Source organism: Morus notabilis, unplaced genomic scaffold, assembly GCF_000414095.1.
Source record: "Morus notabilis unplaced genomic scaffold, ASM41409v2 Scaffold169, whole genome shotgun sequence".
Classification (NCBI taxonomy): domain Eukaryota; kingdom Viridiplantae; phylum Streptophyta; class Magnoliopsida; order Rosales; family Moraceae; genus Morus; species Morus notabilis.
In genome coordinates this window covers 282442-300144 of record NW_010357428.1, presented here as the reverse complement: position 1 = coordinate 300144, position 17703 = coordinate 282442, and the positions used below count along the sequence as shown (strand labels likewise).

The window sequence follows — 17703 nt, the reverse complement described above, 5'->3', positions numbered from 1 at the left end:
TCTTATCAACTTCGGCCCAACTTAGAAACAATAACACTTCAAAATTAAACTTACATAAGTATTAAACACAGTAGAAACGTGACCTTCCCAGAAAAGCACAAAATTTTCCGGAGAAAACAAACGGTGAGGTCCGATAATTTCGGACTCTTATCCTATCAAGTCATTCACAACAAACAGCAAAGAGAAGAAAAAAAAAAAAACATTAGTTTTTCAAACATAAACTCTAGTTTCAACACTTTTGTATTGTGATAATTAGTGATCCTCTTTACACTAATAGATGTACGTGAATTTCTTATTATTAATTAATCAAAGTTTTTAAACACCTCCCAATAACATAATGATACTTACTATTAAGTAATACCTACCAATAACATATGGCAATCACATATTATTGAATACGAGTATCTCAAATGTATTGTTAAATTAATGTGTCGATATTAAATATTAACTTAAAATCACTCAATGTTATTTTTAATGTTAAATTTAATTGTTATTAGTTAATATAACAACTTTTATTTACTTGGTATTTCAATTTATTTAAATTTAATTTTTTTTTTTTACAATTTCTAAAACTTAACAAAAAAGCAGACATAACGTTTAAGTGTCTCCATTGGAGATAGATTGGGTTGGATATGTGAGCGTACATTTTTATTAAAAAAAATTTGATATTAGAATTGGGTCTGTGCCGATTTATAAGTTTGTCTTAATTCTTACAGTTTTAACCTTAGAAATTTACAAATTTTAACATAAAATTCATAATTATATGGCAACTTATATAACTTCAACGTTTATAAAATTTACAAGTTATTATATTTTACTATGAATTTTTCTATGGGTAGTACAAAAGTTTAGGTTTATTCCACAAAGGGTCTATGAGGTTTACTCTCAATATTAATTTAGTCTATGATTTTTTAAACATCTCATAATTAGAATATAAATTTTTATTTTGTTTTAGTTTCGGCGTTTCGTTAAATAAGTGTTAAAATTTAATAAAAACGGTATAAATTAAGGATTAAAGTTAGAAACAATTAAAAATTTATGACTATATGTGGAAATTAATTTTTATTTTTTGCATTATTTTAGCCTCTAAACTTTATATGTTTTTAATTTTGATACACTAAGTTAACAAAATGATCGAAATTGAAACAAAGTAAAATTTTAAAGACTAATTGTAAAACTTTTTAAAAATCAAGGACCAAATAAGATTGATAGACAATTTGTGAGATTTTAGGGCCTATTTGGCATAGTTTTTGCTTTCACTTTTAGTCAGTAGAGAAAGAGAAATAAAAGCTGCGGCTAAGTGTTTAAAATAAATAGTTTAATATGTTAAAATGATTTTTAAATTTTTTAATATGTAATATAAAAGTGTTAAAATTAAATTTATAATGCATTAATTAAACTCTGATATAAGTTTCAAAATCTATTAAGAAATATTTCTTTTAAAAACAACTTTAACTGCAAATTATTCTAAAAAAATCAATACACTTTTAACAGATCATCAAACACACTTTCAATAATAATTTTTAAACTAAAAATTCAAAACCAACTTTTAAAAAACACTTCCAAACACAGACTAACTCTAGAAAGTTTCTTTAGAATTGGCGTGTATTATTCAATGAAAAAGTGGACCCCTTGCCTCGTGTCGTAGTGCAACCAATTCTCCATCCTGATGCCAAGCGTCCAAGTGTCCGATAAATAAGAATTCAGACATGATTCTTCTTTCATGCGCTAGCAAAAAACCAATCCAACCAAAAAAAAACTCGGTCCATCTTCTCTACTAGAATTTGGCTACAGAAAACAGGAGAATATTTCGCTCCTTCTTCTCTCTGGACATCGACCATATATTTATATACATAATATTGGTATATATTAACCATATACATGTATTTGTTTTATATCCTCTAAGTTCTTAGTCCCAACCACGTACTGAAATTCGCAGCTTTTTCGTCACTGATTTCGGTGTCGGTTGTTGAATGGTCACCGGACGTTTTTAGTTCTTGCAACGACATCGATTTTGAGTTTCAACAGAAAGCTTGGAAGATTCCCGATAGTTCGATCATGGCGACTCGGAAGCTAGGTCGTATGCCAAGCCTCAGAAACCGCGTCGAGGACACTCTCTCTGCTCACCGCAACGAGCTCGTTTCTCTCCTCTCTAGGTTCGCTTCAGTTTCTTTTGTTTTTTGTTTTTTATTTATTGTAACCTCCGTTTGGTTACCTAGAAAACGCGGGAAAAGAAAGTGCTAAAGCTATAAAGCGTGTTTGGTTTGAAGGTATGTGTCTCAAGGAAAGGGGATTTTACAACCGCATACCTTGCTCGATGAGATCGATAATGTCTTCGCCGAGGATGAAACGAGGGAGTCTCTCATCAACGGTCCTTTTGGCGAAGTCATCAAAGCCGCCGAGGTCGATTTTCCTTCACTTCCTCTGTACTTTATTCGGAATAATTATTTCTTTCTTCATTCAAATTATTGTTATGATCAGAAGCATTTTCGTCCGGAGTTGTTAAATTCAGTTGATTATGCCTCTACGAGTCGTCATTCAAGTTTATTTTGTATAATTTCTGTTTTGATTAATGCTCTGTTTGGACCTTGTAAATCATAAACAGGTACTAATTAGTGCTTCGTTCACTTTTGTTTTCGCTTTAACAAGCAAAGATTCGGTTTTCTTAGCTGAAATTGGTCCAATTAAGTAAATATTGTCTCTACAAAAGTAGTAGTTGAAATATCCTTATTTGGAAAAATTTTATTCAGATCATCAATTTTTTGAATAATTTTTTTGCTAAAAAAAGGAAAAAGACAAGAAAAAATAGAAAGCGTGTGTTGAATGCAGAACGTAACAATTTTTGGTGACAGGAAGCCATTATTCTGCCTCCGTTTGTGGCTATAGCTGTTCGTCCGAGGCCTGGTGTTTGGGAATTCGTCCGTGTTAATGTCTTTGAGCTCAGCGTGGAACAATTGACTGTCTCTGAATATCTTAGCTTCAAAGAAGATCTTGTAGATGAGCGGTAAGGAAATTCTGTTTCTCTGAAATATTTTCACCATTTTAAAAATGTTTACCATACTTGGGTTGAGTTGGTCCAATGATGCAAGTTGTAGGATTTTGGGGGAAAATATTTATTCTCATTAATCTAAGCATAACCGGGAAAAATACAGATTGAGAATCTAATCTTCTAAATAAACTCTACATCATATCTTTAACAATCCTTATCCTATACTACAAAATTTAAACTCTAGAATTTAAATCTTATTGATAACGCATAAACCATAACGAAACCTATCTACTCCTATATTTCCGACACTCCCCCTCAAGTTGGAGCATAGATATTTATCATGCCCAACTTGCTTGTCAAAAATTCAAAATGAGACTGTAGAAGCACCTTAATTAAGATATCAGTTATCTGCTGTGTAGTTGGAACAAACGGCAAGCAGATGATTCCCGCTTGAAGTTTCTCTTTAATGAAAATGTCTATTGATCTCAACGTGCTTTGTTCGATCATGTTGTCCGGAGTTATGTGCAATGCTAATGGTAACTTTGTTGTCGCAATAAAGTTTCATTGGACTCTCAATCGGCCTTCTTAATTCTTCAAGAATCTGCTTCAACCACAGAACTTCACATATTCCATGAGCCATTGATCTGAACTCAGTCTCAGCACTACTCCTTGCCCCAACACTTTGCTTCTTGTTTCTCCACGTAACTAAGTTACCCCAGACAAATGTACAGTACCTAGATGTAGATCTTCTATCTGTAATAGATCTAGCCCAATCAGCATCGATGTTGACTTCAATACCTCGCCGTTCATTTTTCTTGAAGAACAATCCTTTCCCGGGGGTACTCTTTAGATATCTCAAGATTCAGTGGACTGCCTCAAGATGCTCTTCATATGGAGAGTGCATAAATTGACTCACTGACAGCAAATGCAATGTTTGGGCGAGTATGTGACAGATATATCAGTTTCTTGACCAGCTTCTGGTATCTTACTGTATCCACCGGCGTTCCTTTTTCTCTTTCTCCAAGCTTTAGGCTCGGCTCCATTGGTGTTTCAGCTGGTTTGCAACCACTCATCCCAGTCTCTTTCAGGAGATCAAGGGCATACTTTCGTTGAGAGACAGCTATGCCCTTCTTGGATCTTGCGATTTCCATGCTAAGGAAGTATCTCAATTGTCCCAAGTCTTTAATCTCAAACTCAGAAGTTAAGCATTGTTTCAACCTCTCCATCTCTGCCAAGTAATCTCTAGTGAGGATGATATGATCCACATAGACAATCAGAACTGTAACTTTCTCTCCGGTCGAGAACTTCATAAATAGAGTATGGTCTGTCTGCGCCTGAGTGTATCCATGTCTTTTCTCACACTGAGTAATCTTTTCAAACAAAGCCCTCAGTGATTGCTTGAGTCCATAGAGTGATTTTTTCAACCTGCACACTCTAGAACCAAATTTTTTATCAAAACCAGGAGGGGAGTCCATATAAACTTCTTCTTCCAGATCCCCATTCAGAAATGCATTCTTCACATTTAGTTGTTGTAGTGGCCAGTCTAAATTCACAGCAATAGACAAAAGTACTCAAACTGTATTAAGTTTTGCGACAGGTGCGAATGTCTCAGAGTAGTCTATCCCATATGTCTGTGTGAAGCCCTTAGCTACCAACCGTGCCTTGTACCTTTCTAGTGTGCCATCTACATTGTATTTGACTATAAAAACCCATTTGCAGCCAACATTTGCCTTTCCCACTGGTAGGTCCACAACTTCCCAAGTTTCATTTTTTTCTAGAGCCCTCATCTCTTATAGAATAGCCTCTCCTTCCATTCAGGAACATTTAGAGCCTCCTGCATTGTTCTAGGAATTTCTACACTAGACAATTGTGAGGTAAAAGCACGAAGAGAAGGTGATAATTTTTCATATGACACAAAGTTGGATAGGGGGTGTTGTGTACAAGATCTAACCCCCTTACGATGAGCAATAGGAACATCCAAGTTATTAATAGACTTAGCTTGGACACTAGACTCCAAAGATTTAGATTGAGACAGAGATATACCTGAAGGGGACTCTGGATCTGTTCCTAAGTTGGATTCATGGTGATGCTGCAAAGGAGGGACTCTCTTTCCTTGAATCGGTTTTCTTCTCGAGTGGACATGGAGCTCTTGAATTTTTCCACTTAGTTTTTCACACATCTCTATTCCTAACCGGTCATCTAATGGCATTGAAGGAGGTCCTCCATCATTCCCAACTTCTAAAATATCATTTTCTAGATGTGGATTTGGACTTGATTCTAAAGACATAGGGTTCATATTTAGATGGTTTGAGACTTTCTTACTCATTGGTTTAAAGTGGTCATTCTCGGCAGCAGCAGCAGGATCATGGTTCCTATTATTCGCGGCAGCAGCAAGGTCGTGGTTCCTATTATACTCGGCAGGCGTAGGGTCATGGTTCCTATTATACTCGGCAGCAGCAGGATCAAGCACAACAGAGTCAAGTAGGTCAAGTTTAGTTTCTAACCTAGCATCTTCACTATCACTCTCCCCCTGAAGATGATTCTTACAAAAATATTTCTATGTTTCAAAGAATATCACATCCATAGTTACAAAAACTTTTTTTGAAATTGGGTCAAAACATATGTCCCCTTTTTGTGTTGGTGAGTAACCAATAAAAACACACTTTTTTCCAATTTCCCCCGATTATGATTATGCACATGAATGAATGCAACACAACCAAATACTTTAAGTGGAATATCAGTGACAAGCAGTGATGTGGGAAATTTCTGCTTAAAACAGTTCAATGGTGTTTGAAATTTCAAAACTCTTGTGGGCATTCTATTAATTAGGAACAAGACAGTAAGGATTGCTTCACCCCACAAGTATTTTGGAACATTATTTGTAAGAAGTCGTGACCTAGCAACCTCAAGAAGATGTTGTTTTTTCTTTCTGCCACCCCATTTTGTCGAGGGGTGTCATTGCAAGAACTTTGGTGTACAATCCTTTTTTCTAAGAAAAATTTGTCCAAGATTTTATTAAAATATAATTTCCCATTATCACTTTAGAAAACTTGAATTTTAGTTTCAAATTGTGTTTGAACCATATTGTAAAAGTTTTTGAAAACTTCTTCTGCTTCAAACTTTTCCTTTAATAGAAACACTCAAGTTACCCGTGTGTGATCATCTATGAAGGTGATAAACCATCTTTTTTGAGAGAAAGTGCTAACCCTAGAAGGTCCCTAAACATCGCTATGGATAACTGTGAATGGTTTTGAGCCTTTATAGGGTTGTAGAGGAAAGAAAGCCCGGTGATGTTTTGACAATTCACAAATCTCACACTGAAATGAAGATGGACTTTTATTGTTGAATAATCTAGGAAACAAATATTTAAGATATTGGAAATTTGGATGTCCTAACCTAAAATGCCATAACATGACTTCTTTATCGCTAGAAACATAAATAGACTTAAAACAAGTATTTTGAGCTTGTCTTCCCGAGCTTGATCCATCTTCAAAGAAATAGAGTGCTCTATTTTGTCTAGCATTGCCAATCGTCTTCCTTGAGTTTGAATCCTGAAACTTACAAGAAGATGTGGAAAAGTGAATTTGATAGTTTAAGTCTCGAGTTAGTTTACTGACAGACAAGAGATTACATGGCAAATTTGGAACATGAAGAACATTTTGAAGAGTGATGAATGGAGAGATAGCAATGGAACCTTCCCAGCTATGGCTGAAAGGGATCCATCCGCTATTTTAATTTTTTGATTTCCTGCACATGGACTATGTGAAGAGAACGATTTTGATGATTCTGTCATGTGATCAGTTGTACCGGAATCTATGATCCACGAGCAATTTATACCGGAATGGACACTAACAAGGGCAGTGAGGTAGTTACCTTTTTGGGCTAGAGAACATGATGGATTAGAGGAATCTACAGAGAATTGTGTGGATTGGATGATTTTCAACAAGTGGTCTATCTGTTCCTTAGTGAATGGAGAGCTTTCTGTTGAGACTTGCTGCCCTTGGTCATCATTTGAAACTTGGAATGCTCGGCCACCCCCTTCATTCTTTTTCTTCCAATTCGGCGGCTTCCCATGTAATTTCTAGCATGTTTCCCATGTATGCCAAGGTTTCTTACAGTGATCACACCATGGCTTATCATTCTTCTTTGTGTTTCTCCTGTCTCCGTCCAAGTCAGCCCCCCGAGAAACCAAGGCAGAGGTTTTGGCCTCTGTTACTCCTCTTGCGTCTTCTTTCTTCATCATCACACTCCTTCGCTTTTCTTCCCTTCTCACTTCAGAGAACACCTCTCGGATGGATGGAAGTGGTTTCCTTCCTAGAATCCGACCTCTCACCTCATCTAAATCCCTGTTGAGTCCGGCCAAAAAAACAAACACTCTGTCATTCTCCACCCTCTTCATATAGCGCACGATATCATTGGTGCAGTCCCATTCTTCCTCGTAGCATAAGTCCAATTCTTGCCAAAGGTTCACCATCTTGTTCTAATAAACCGTGACCTCTCTAGCCCCTTGTCTTGCTTGCCATAGCCTTGGTTTTATCTCAAATATTTGAGATGAATTTTCTAAGTCGGAATAGGTCTCTCGTACGGCATCCCAAACTGCTTTGGCGGTTGGAAGGAATAAGAATGGCTTTCCAATCGAGTAATCCATGGAATTGATAAGCGATGCGGTACCATGGAGTTTTCGGATCTCCATGTCTTCAACTTTGGGTCGTTCTCCCCTGGTTTCTTTGCCTTGCCTGTCAGGAACCCTAACTTCCCTTTTCTATCGATTACAAGCTTCACGGATTGAACCCAAGACAAGTAATTCTTCCCATTTAATTTGTGTGCAGTCAATTGCAATGCATTAGATGGGAGATTCATGAGGGAAACGCCATCATCACTACTTTGGACTGTGGCTGAATTGTCTTGCGAACTCTCTGTGTCATCTCTCGTGGAAGAGGAACTTCTGTTGGCACCGGCCATGGCAGTTTTTGCCATTGGAAGATTACGTTAAGAGCCTAAGCTTTGATACCATGTAGGATTTTTGGGGAAAATATTTATTCTCATTAAGCTAAGCATAACCGGGAAAAATACAATAGTTACATAGAAGAGATTGAGAATCTAATCTTCTTCTAGATAAACTCTAAATCCTATCTTTAACAATCCTTATCCTATACTACAAAATTTAAACTCTAGAATTTAAATTTAATTAAAAACGCATAAACCATAACTAAACCTATCTACTCCTATATTTCCGACACAAGTATATGTTGACATTGTGATAAGCCTCCTTTGCGATTTACCTATGTGAGGAGGAAGACTCGGGAGAGGGGAGTGGCTGATGCAGGGAATAACAGTGGAAACTTGGGTCTGGGAGATATTTCTGGACAGGGGAATGAATTGGAAGGGCAGGAAGCTGAGCTAGCATGTCGTGTGTGAGCTGGCAAGTGAGTGGTTATTCTGTAGGTTTAGGGGGGAAAAGTTAGTTACGGGAAGAAGGATTGTATAAATAGCAAAAGAGGGGGATTCTTAGGGGGATCTTGAATTTCCGGAGATAATCTAGAATTTGGGAGTGCACGGGGTCACTCGAACACCCCCATACCTAGGTCATAGATTCTGTAATTTTTCTGCCATTGATTTAGTTTTGCTGAGCTTGAGTTGTAACTCGTTGTGCATAATTCAAGTGATAGATTGACTGGAATTGCTTAGACTCTGTTCGTGCTTATCACATTGCTGCTTTTGTATAGGATTAATGACAACTTTGTTCTTGAGTTGGACTTTGAGCCATTCAATGCCTCTCTCCCTCGCCCCAACCGGTCCTCGTCCATTGGCAATGGTGTTCAATTCCTTAACCGTCACCTTTCTTCAATTATGTTCCGCAACAAAGACTCCTTGGAGCCACTTCTTGATTTCCTTCGAGCACACAAGTACAAAGGGCGTGTAAGTTTCTCAGCAAGGGACCTTGTTTGTCATAATTTTTTTCCCCCAATTGCGAATTGTAATAAAGTGTTATGTTTTCCATCTATATGCTTCAATGAAGGAAAAATGCAAATCCAAATACAGTGACCTGTATACATATATGGTATAAAACTTAAGAACTCTTCCTACGGGATAGATCGCATGGTAGAGAAATATCTTTTAATGATTAGTGCTTTTTATGACTCATGACTTTGCAAAGCAACAAGTAATATGCAGATTTGATGCAGGCATTGATGTTGAATGATCGGATACTAAGCATATCACGCCTTCAATCTTCTTTGGCTAAGGCTGAGGACGATCTTTCTAAACTTCCGCCTGAGACTCCCTATTCCGAGTTTGAATATGAGTAAGCTTCTTCTAAATAGTCTGCTGTTCACTTGTCTTATCTGACAGACACATGGAACAGATATTGTTAGAAGACTATAATTGCATCTCCTAATAGTAAATAATAAGGCTTTTTTTTTCCCCTCATTACTTCCATTGTAGTCTACAAGGAATGGGTTTCGAGAGAGGCTGGGGAGATACTGCAGCACGGGTGTTAGAGATGATGCATCTTCTCTTGGATATTCTTCAGGCTCCTGATCCTTCTGTATTAGAGACATTTCTCGGGAGAATACCTATGGTGTTTAATGTTGTCATCTTGTCTCCACATGGGTACTTTGGTCAAGCAAATGTTTTAGGTTTGCCTGACACTGGTGGGCAGGTATATTGTTCTATCTATTTTGTCATGCCTAACGGTGTTCATGCAAAAACAGACGCAAATAATCTTTCTTTTTCAATTCCTCCGTTTTGTGCTATACCCCTTATATGGTTCCTCTATGTACATGAACATTTTTGGTTTGGTAGATTTTATTTCTATATATATATATATATATATATATATATATACACTTGTGATGAGCAGGTTGTTTATATACTGGATCAAGTGCGTGCACTGGAGAAAGAGATGCTTCTCCGAATTCAGAAGCAAGGATTAGATGTCACTCCTAGAATTCTTATAGTAAGAATGCTTAGTTTTTTATGGTTGCAGTTGCACCCATTAATAGCACTTGGGTTTAGCTATCATCTTTCCTTTCTGTTAATGTAACGCAATTTAACTAGGTAATATTCTCAGTTAAAAAAAAAAAAAAAAAAAAAAAAAACTCTAGGTGACCAGATTGATACCTGATGCCAAAGGGACCACATGCAATCAGAGATTGGAGAGAGTCAGCGGAACTGAACATGCACATATTCTGCGAGTTCCATTTAGATCAGATAAAGGAATTCTCCGTAAATGGATCTCGAGATTTGATGTATGGCCTTATCTAGAGACTTTTGCTGAGGTAAATATAAAATTGAGCTTGCGCTTCTTATTATTAATCATAATGTACTTTGCTTCGTGATTTGATATGCCTGTATTAGAGTGGTCTTCATTACAATCATATTGATTATTGTGAAGTAGCACTAACCTTAAAATATCCATTTTGTAGATTTGTCCCTTTTTATGTGTTACTGTTCTTGACTATTATTTGGTATGTCATCAGGATGCAGCAAGTGAAATGGCTGCTGAGTTGCAGGCAATTCCAGATTTTATAATAGGAAACTACAGCGATGGGAATCTTGTCGCATCTCTATTGGCTTATAAAATGGGAGTTACGCAGGTCAGTGATTATTTCGTTCCATACCATGAATAAAGTGCTTTCTTCCCTATACGAATATGATGTTATTTGTTTCGCCAAGTCGGGGCTAGAGTACAGTGTTGACTGTTGTGCTTCTTCAATACAAACTTGTTCAGTTCAGAATCATGAACGAAAGATTTCAGTAATAATTTTTGCTTTGGCTTTTGCAGTGCACCATTGCACATGCACTGGAGAAAACAAAGTATCCAGATTCAGATATATACTGGAAAAAATTCGAGGACAAGTACCATTTCTCATGTCAATTTACCGCTGATCTTATAGCCATGAATAATGCAGATTTCATAATCACCAGTACATACCAGGAGATTGCAGGAACGTACGTGTCTTCCTATCTCATTTTATCATCTTACGTTCAAAAGTTTATATATTTTTCATATGGATATGATTATTACGGCTTGAAGGCTGGACTAGCAGAAGTCGTTGCTTCAAATTTAAGTTCCTGTTATATCTTGGTTTATCTTTGCTCAACTTTTATTCTCATTATTTCAGGAAAAATACTGTTGGTCAGTATGAGAGCCACACTGCTTTCACTCTTCCTGGACTCTATCGGGTTGTTCATGGCATTGATGTCTTTGATCCAAAGTTCAATATTGTTTCACCTGGAGCAGATATGTCCATTTATTTTCCTTACTCCGATAAGGAGAAAAGACTTACAGCCTTGCATGGTTCCATAGAAAAGTTGCTGTGTGATCCTGAGCAGAATGAAGAACATATGTGAGTCTCTCAAGTATTTTTATACATTTTCTTACTAACCGGAATTCTATAACTTGAAATATAATATAATATAATAATAGTCGTTTGCTTGGTATTAGAGAATTGCATGAAGGAAGTCCGCCAGTGTGCCATTACTATATCATACATATAACAAAAATATTGCATTCACCACTCCCCCTATGTTATACTTTATGCTCGCATTATAAATTACCACCGACATTTTTTAATTTTATTAACTTTATGTCTAAAATTGTAACATTTTACTATAGCAAAGATGTAGTGTGAACATTGGACCATCAGTAAGAACTGAGAGTTAAAATTGTTTCCACGTATGAAACCGATAATGGATTGATTAATAAGATGATGTTTCATTTACATTTTCAGTGGCATGTTGAACGATCGATCAAAGCCCATAATATTTTCCATGGCAAGACTTGATCGGGTGAAGAACATAACGGGATTGGTCGAGTTATATGCTAAGAATGACAAACTGAGGGAGATGGTAAACCTCGTTGTAGTAGCTGGCTACAACGATGTGAAGAAATCAAAGGACAGAGAAGAAATTTCTGAAATTGAGAAGATGCATGACCTCGTAAAGAAGTACTCTTTGCACGGTCAATTTCGATGGATATCAGCTCAGACTAACCGGGCACGAAATGGAGAGCTTTATCGTTACATAGCCGACACAAAGGGTGCTTTTGTTCAGGTACATAGAGAAATTGGACTTCTTTCTTTTCAAATAAACTAAAGTCTCATGGTAATATATCCTAATCTCCCTTAAACTTTTAACAATCTGCAGCCTGCTTTCTATGAAGCTTTTGGGCTCACAGTTGTGGAGGCTATGACGTGTGGCCTTCCCACGTTTGCCACATGCCATGGAGGTCCTGCAGAGATTATCGAGCATGGTGTATCCGGGTTCCACATTGATCCTTACCACCCGGATCAGGCTGCTAAGCTTATGGTGGATTTCTTTCAAAAGTCCAAGGAAGATCCTAGTTACTGGCTTAAAATTTCAGAGGGGGGACTTCAAAGAATTTATGAAAGGTCATTGTCTAGATGGAATTTGTAAGAAGTTTTGTAATTAACCATGTTTTTATCGGACTCATTAGGCTTTTTGTGATGTTATAGGTACACATGGAAGATTTATTCTGAAAGGCTGATGACGCTGGCTGGTGTTTATGGTTTCTGGAAGTATGTTTCAAAGCTGGAGAGGCGCGAGACCCGTCGTTATCTTGAAATGTTCTACATTCTTAAATTCCGCGATCTGGTGAGTACTACTTAAAACTTTTACTTTCAATGCTTACTTTCAAATAGAGGACACCATAGAATTTTCATTGTGTATTGTTGTTAAGGTTGAAAAAAAAATGTAGAATTTCATTATTACCTGTTTTTTCAGGCAAAATCTGTTCCTCTAGCGAGCGATGACCCTCATTGATCACCTAGCCCATAAAAAAGTGACTCCCTTCACATGGTTATGGAGGTGTAACTGGTGCATGTATATAAATAAAAGTTTCTATTTGTGTGTGTTGAAGAAGAAATTAGTGTCTGGTTTTATGAATAAGAGAGCTGTGACTCTAATCGGAGCCCTTTTTAATTATATATTCAATAAGAACAACTTGTACTTATCACTTGATTTTGTGTTGCTTAAAATCCTTCCAAACACAATAATAAAAACTCGGGGACCACAATAACCGCATTCATACATTTATTCCGCAGTGGGAATGTCTTCTGGTTCTTAGATACCTTTGCCCACTATGTTTGAGAACTTTGTGGCTCTTTATTTGGGTATGTACTGGGCCCACAGTACTCTTGCTCTTTTATTTAATTCTACTTTGATATATCTTGCTGTAACAAAGACTAAAAGCCTCTTTGAATCCAGTTCTGACACCTGAGTTTCTGACAAGCCTGCAAACCCACACCAGCTTTTTTGACCATATGAACTATAACTACAGCCCCCAATAATCTCACGTTCACATGCTACTCAATATCTCTCGTTTTATCACCCTTTAAACGGTCAAATACTCTCTCGGTAACGACCAACGGTAAAATATTAATTTTTTTTTACGACATTATCCACTGACAATCACAACTATGCTTATGGATAACTCGTTTTTCTCTTCTTGTTCTTGAACTACACAGTATGCCCTTTTTCTCGAGTTTCCCTTTTTTTTTTTTCTTTTTTTTTTTAGTGTCTCTAGTAGGATTAGAAAATATAAATCACTGGTTGTTTTTTACTTTTCAACCGGTAAATTTGTATTAAAAAATGCTTAATTTCTACATATATTATTTTAATTTGATGTGCTTTATATTAATTTAACGGTCATAAACTAGTGAGGTCTACTAAGAAAGTCTCTTTTTTCCCCTTTGAGAACTCCGGTTTTTTATCATCACAGCACGTTATCAGTTAGATTAATACATTGTTCGCACGTTTATCAGTCAAATTAAGAAAAATATTACAATGTTAACAAAACTTATGAACATATGAGAATCTTACGGTTAAAAACTGAAACTTTTGTTTTGTTTTCCTTTTTTTCTTTACCATCACTTTGATACCTGATCGTAGTTCGCCAGTGTTACTTTCTAATTGAAAATCTTTCAAAGTCATGCCAGGATTTACGCAAAAGTAGAAAGGGAGATAAAGAGAAGTTTTGTTGCCAGTTGAACACAAGAAGACGAAGTATTACAAGTTCCCAAAAGGGACTAAACAACAAACATTACATGCTTCTTAATCCAACCCAAATAAATGGAGTATTAGCCAGCACTATTCGCCACTTACATCAACACCGTTCCAGGCACGAAACTTGCTCTCCCTCCCAGCCTAGCAGCTTAAACTCTTAAATTAATTAAACTAAACAACATTAACGTATTTTAATAAAACTATATAAATCAAAGCCATTAGGACCTTGACAACTGTTGTGTTTTTTCAAAGTTCGGGGCTTGAGCCCTTTGGCCTCGACCCTATCACAACACTACGTGCACTTCAAATCCCACAGGAATTACATTACATTACACGCAAAAAAAAAAAAAAAAAAAAAAGGACGAGAGAAAAACGACACTAGAATCTAATAAAATAAGATAACGAAAAAGAGACCTAAAGTGTTGAGTGTTCAGTTCAGTCTAGAGCTGGCCAAATGAGTGGGCCAGATAAGCCAGTGCTCCTACGAGTGGGGCATTGGTGTACGTGGCGGGCTCTGATTGCTCGTAATCCGACCGTTGATCTGGGAACCTGTCGTGCAAGTCGGGCCCACCGATGACTGCGCCCACTAGGACGTTGGGGTTGGGGGATTGGGATTTCATGAAGTTGAAGCCTGCGGAGCACTGGATCTTTGCCGGGTGCTTGGCAACGGACGGTAGGGATGATCCTCTGTGGTGAATCCTTTGTGGGTAGCGTGGGCCATACCCCACCATGTAGGACATTCTCAAAGGGTTGTCTCCTAACAGATAGTCCACCTGGTACATATTAAATGAAAAAAATGTGGTTCATTAATTAAATGTTTGAAGGAATGTCTCTATGAATGTCTTTATAAATGTTTATAATCACAAACTAAAAGGAGTTGAATTAGTCTGAGATCGAATCTTTGTTAGTTATGGTGCTTAACGCTTCGAGCATTCTTCACTGTTTATTAGAATAAATAACAATGTTGGGGGGTCACCTGTTTTTTGGCGATGGTTCGGAGCCTCTTAGGGGTGACGGTGGTTCCGCCGCAAACGACAACTCTATGGGCAGAGGTTAGGTACTTCGCGTATGTCAAGAGCAAGAAAGAAGTCGAGGTCACATACTGCATGTTGCTATCACTCATCTTGAACAAAAGCCCACCTAAAAAAAAAAAACCAAAAGTAACCGTTACAAACAGGACCACAAAACTAGATGAATGTGAACAGAGAGAGAGAGAGATTTTACCTGGAGTGTATTGAGCAGAAGAGGAAGGGGCTCCGGGGACTAGAGAACAGATGAAATTATCTGCATGACCCTTGTAGTCATGGAGGGCTTTTACTTTTTGGACCAAAAATGCCTGCAAAACGCAAACCCCAACTACTTTTAAATCCTAGGTTGCAGTTTATAAAGACTAAATCAGGACTAGAATACTTTTAAAAAAATATGGAACCTTGGAGAGAAGAATTCTTGCTCCAACATGTTTGTTGTCCCATCCAAATGTGTTATCATACTCTCCAGCCCCAAGGATCTGTCCATTAACTTGGATGTAGTTAAGATAGCTTGGGTTCTTCGTGGCCTTCTGAAGCCAAGCAGCACCCCACAATAGCTCATCCTAGCATATTTTTACGCACATTACTAACTATAAACAGAAACCAAAAATGGGCAGAGAAAAAGGAAAAAAAAAAAAAAAAAAAAAAAAAAAAAAAAAAAAACCTTTACCTGGTAACCTGAGTAAGAGCAGTAGAAAGGACATACATCGGCCTTCAATGGGTTGCTGTAGGTTCCTCTGTACTTATCAGCAAATGCAAACACCTAAACCACAAGTAAAAGAAAAGTTCAGATTTTAGAAATGAATGCTTGTTCTCTTCTCAACTAAAAATTTTGCATTGGTTAATAGAAAATGTTTACCCTGATGGCCCTTTTGAGCAAGAGTTTGGAGTAAGTGGGGTCACTTCTTCTGAAGACCAAAGAAGCAGAAGCAAGAGCGGCAGCAGTTTCGGCAGCCACTTCAGAACCCGGGCTGTTTTTGTCTATCTTGAAAACACTCCTCGGCGTATCCATGTCTTCAGGTCTCTCCCAACAAGAATGGTCCTTGTTTGCATCCCCCACCTGAAAAAAAAAAAAAAAAAAAATCTAACTTTTAGTTTTTTTTTAGTGCTTATTTTCCAAGGAAAATGATAAAAAGGTGATAAGAAAAGAACCTGAACGTAAATGGTGTCTGGATGGGCAGTGGCTTTGAGGAGGTAATCAGTGGCCCAACGAATGGCTTCCTTGGCGTTCCCCAACTCGGATTTCATCAACCCACCAAACTCAATAACACTCCATGAAAGCATGGTGGTTGTGAAAGCCATGGGAAACCCAAACTTCACATTGTCCCCTGCGTCGTAGTACCCTCCGACCAAATTAACCTGCATTTTTTAAGCACCAAAACCAAAAGATAAACCTAAACCCATATCTACATTATCAGAAAAAGCCAGACAAACTATAAAAAAAACACACACACACACAAAATGTGGGTCATTTGCATGATTACATTCATGGCAGAGCCGTCGGAGAGGCCGGAGTCTCTCCTCCAAGTCATCCTCTGGTTAGAAGGGAGCTTCCCCGAGCGCTGACCTTCGAAGAAAATGATGGACTTGGCGAGGGCGTCTCGGTAGTTGTGACGGGCCAAGCGACGGTGGTGGCCGCGGTGGGAGAATGGGAAGCCATTGGAGAAGGAGACGAGGAAGAGGAGAGTGAAAAGGGAAAGGCCAAGAAGACTCTTACCACCAGCCATGGTGTTTTTTTTTTTTTTTTTTTTTTTTTGGTTTTTGGGTGGTTGTTTTGTTTTTCTGAAAAGTAATGCGAAAACCCAAAACCAAAAAACCAACCAACCAGCCTGCAAGGCTTTGCAGTGGGAGAAGCAGAGGAGACCAACGAACCTCTCCCAGTATTTATACAGGGAGAAAAAGCTGCTCCTTTTCCGTGTTGCTTGTTACGATCATAATTCCGCATCTTCCAATAGTGGCTTGCCCTTTAGTGTCATTAACCAAATTTTCTATTTTCAATGTTTATTTGCTTGGCTTTTTTTGATTAATTCTGTGATATTTTCCCGCTAATTTTTGTTTAGTCTCTAAGCAATAAGACAGTATTTTTTGTTTAAACATAATGTCAGATGTGAAATTAATATTATACTATACGTGCAAACATTAAATATGACATCATTTTGCCCTATTATGTATGTAACCATAAGAATCAAAACAAATTAAAAAAAAAAGTGTCATTTTAACATAATTTCATGAAAATTTAACTATTTAGAACTACGCTTGTCCCTGAATTTTTTTTTTTCTGTTCTACTACAAAATTCTCTCTTAAAAGTTAAAATCAGTAGTTCTTTCTTAATGCAAGCTTTTTGCAAAGGCTGGGAACTACCGGTAAAATAGATCATTGGATGACATTGAAATTATTTTGTTCTTAAATTTGACAAACATACATTATAAATGAGTAACGAGAAACTTTACAAAATTTAGGAATTACTGCTTTAGGAACGAAAACGTTATCTTATTATATTATATCAAGGAAGAGCCAAAGGATTGTATTTTGGTTCTTTCCCTTTTTTTTTTTTTCCTCTTATATTTATTGCTAAATGGATTGGACATATGGTAACTCATGAAGTTGCGTAATGTCAATTTTAGGGTCCCCCAGTAAGCATAAATGAAGGCATGTAC

At 37.2% G+C, this 17703-nt stretch overlaps 2 protein-coding genes across 2 annotated transcripts; one reads left to right on the top strand and one right to left on the bottom strand.

The window, feature by feature from the left end:
* Positions 1-1711: 1711 nt before the first annotated feature.
* On the top strand, positions 1712-13044 carry LOC21394396 (sucrose synthase 2). The gene is made up of 15 exons (XM_024170474.1): positions 1712-2156; positions 2271-2403; positions 2853-3004; positions 8716-8908; positions 9175-9293; positions 9434-9650; positions 9852-9947; positions 10096-10269; positions 10471-10587; positions 10776-10942; positions 11116-11340; positions 11725-12046; positions 12140-12384; positions 12469-12607; positions 12737-13044. Exons 1-15 carry the CDS (start codon positions 2059-2061, stop codon positions 12773-12775), a joined length of 2436 nt encoding a protein of 811 aa, XP_024026242.1. The 5' UTR covers positions 1712-2058; the 3' UTR covers positions 12776-13044.
* A 1087-nt stretch (positions 13045-14131) lies between these two features.
* On the bottom strand, positions 14132-16982 carry LOC21394395 (endoglucanase 17). Its single transcript, XM_010090004.2, has 8 exons — positions 16530-16982; positions 16198-16404; positions 15905-16105; positions 15716-15808; positions 15447-15608; positions 15242-15353; positions 14994-15157; positions 14132-14790 (listed from the first exon to the last, which is right to left on the bottom strand). The coding sequence occupies exons 1-8, from the start codon at positions 16770-16772 to the stop codon at positions 14458-14460; spliced, it is 1515 nt and encodes a 504-aa protein (XP_010088306.1). The 5' UTR covers positions 16773-16982; the 3' UTR covers positions 14132-14457.
* Positions 16983-17703: the final 721 nt, after the last annotated feature.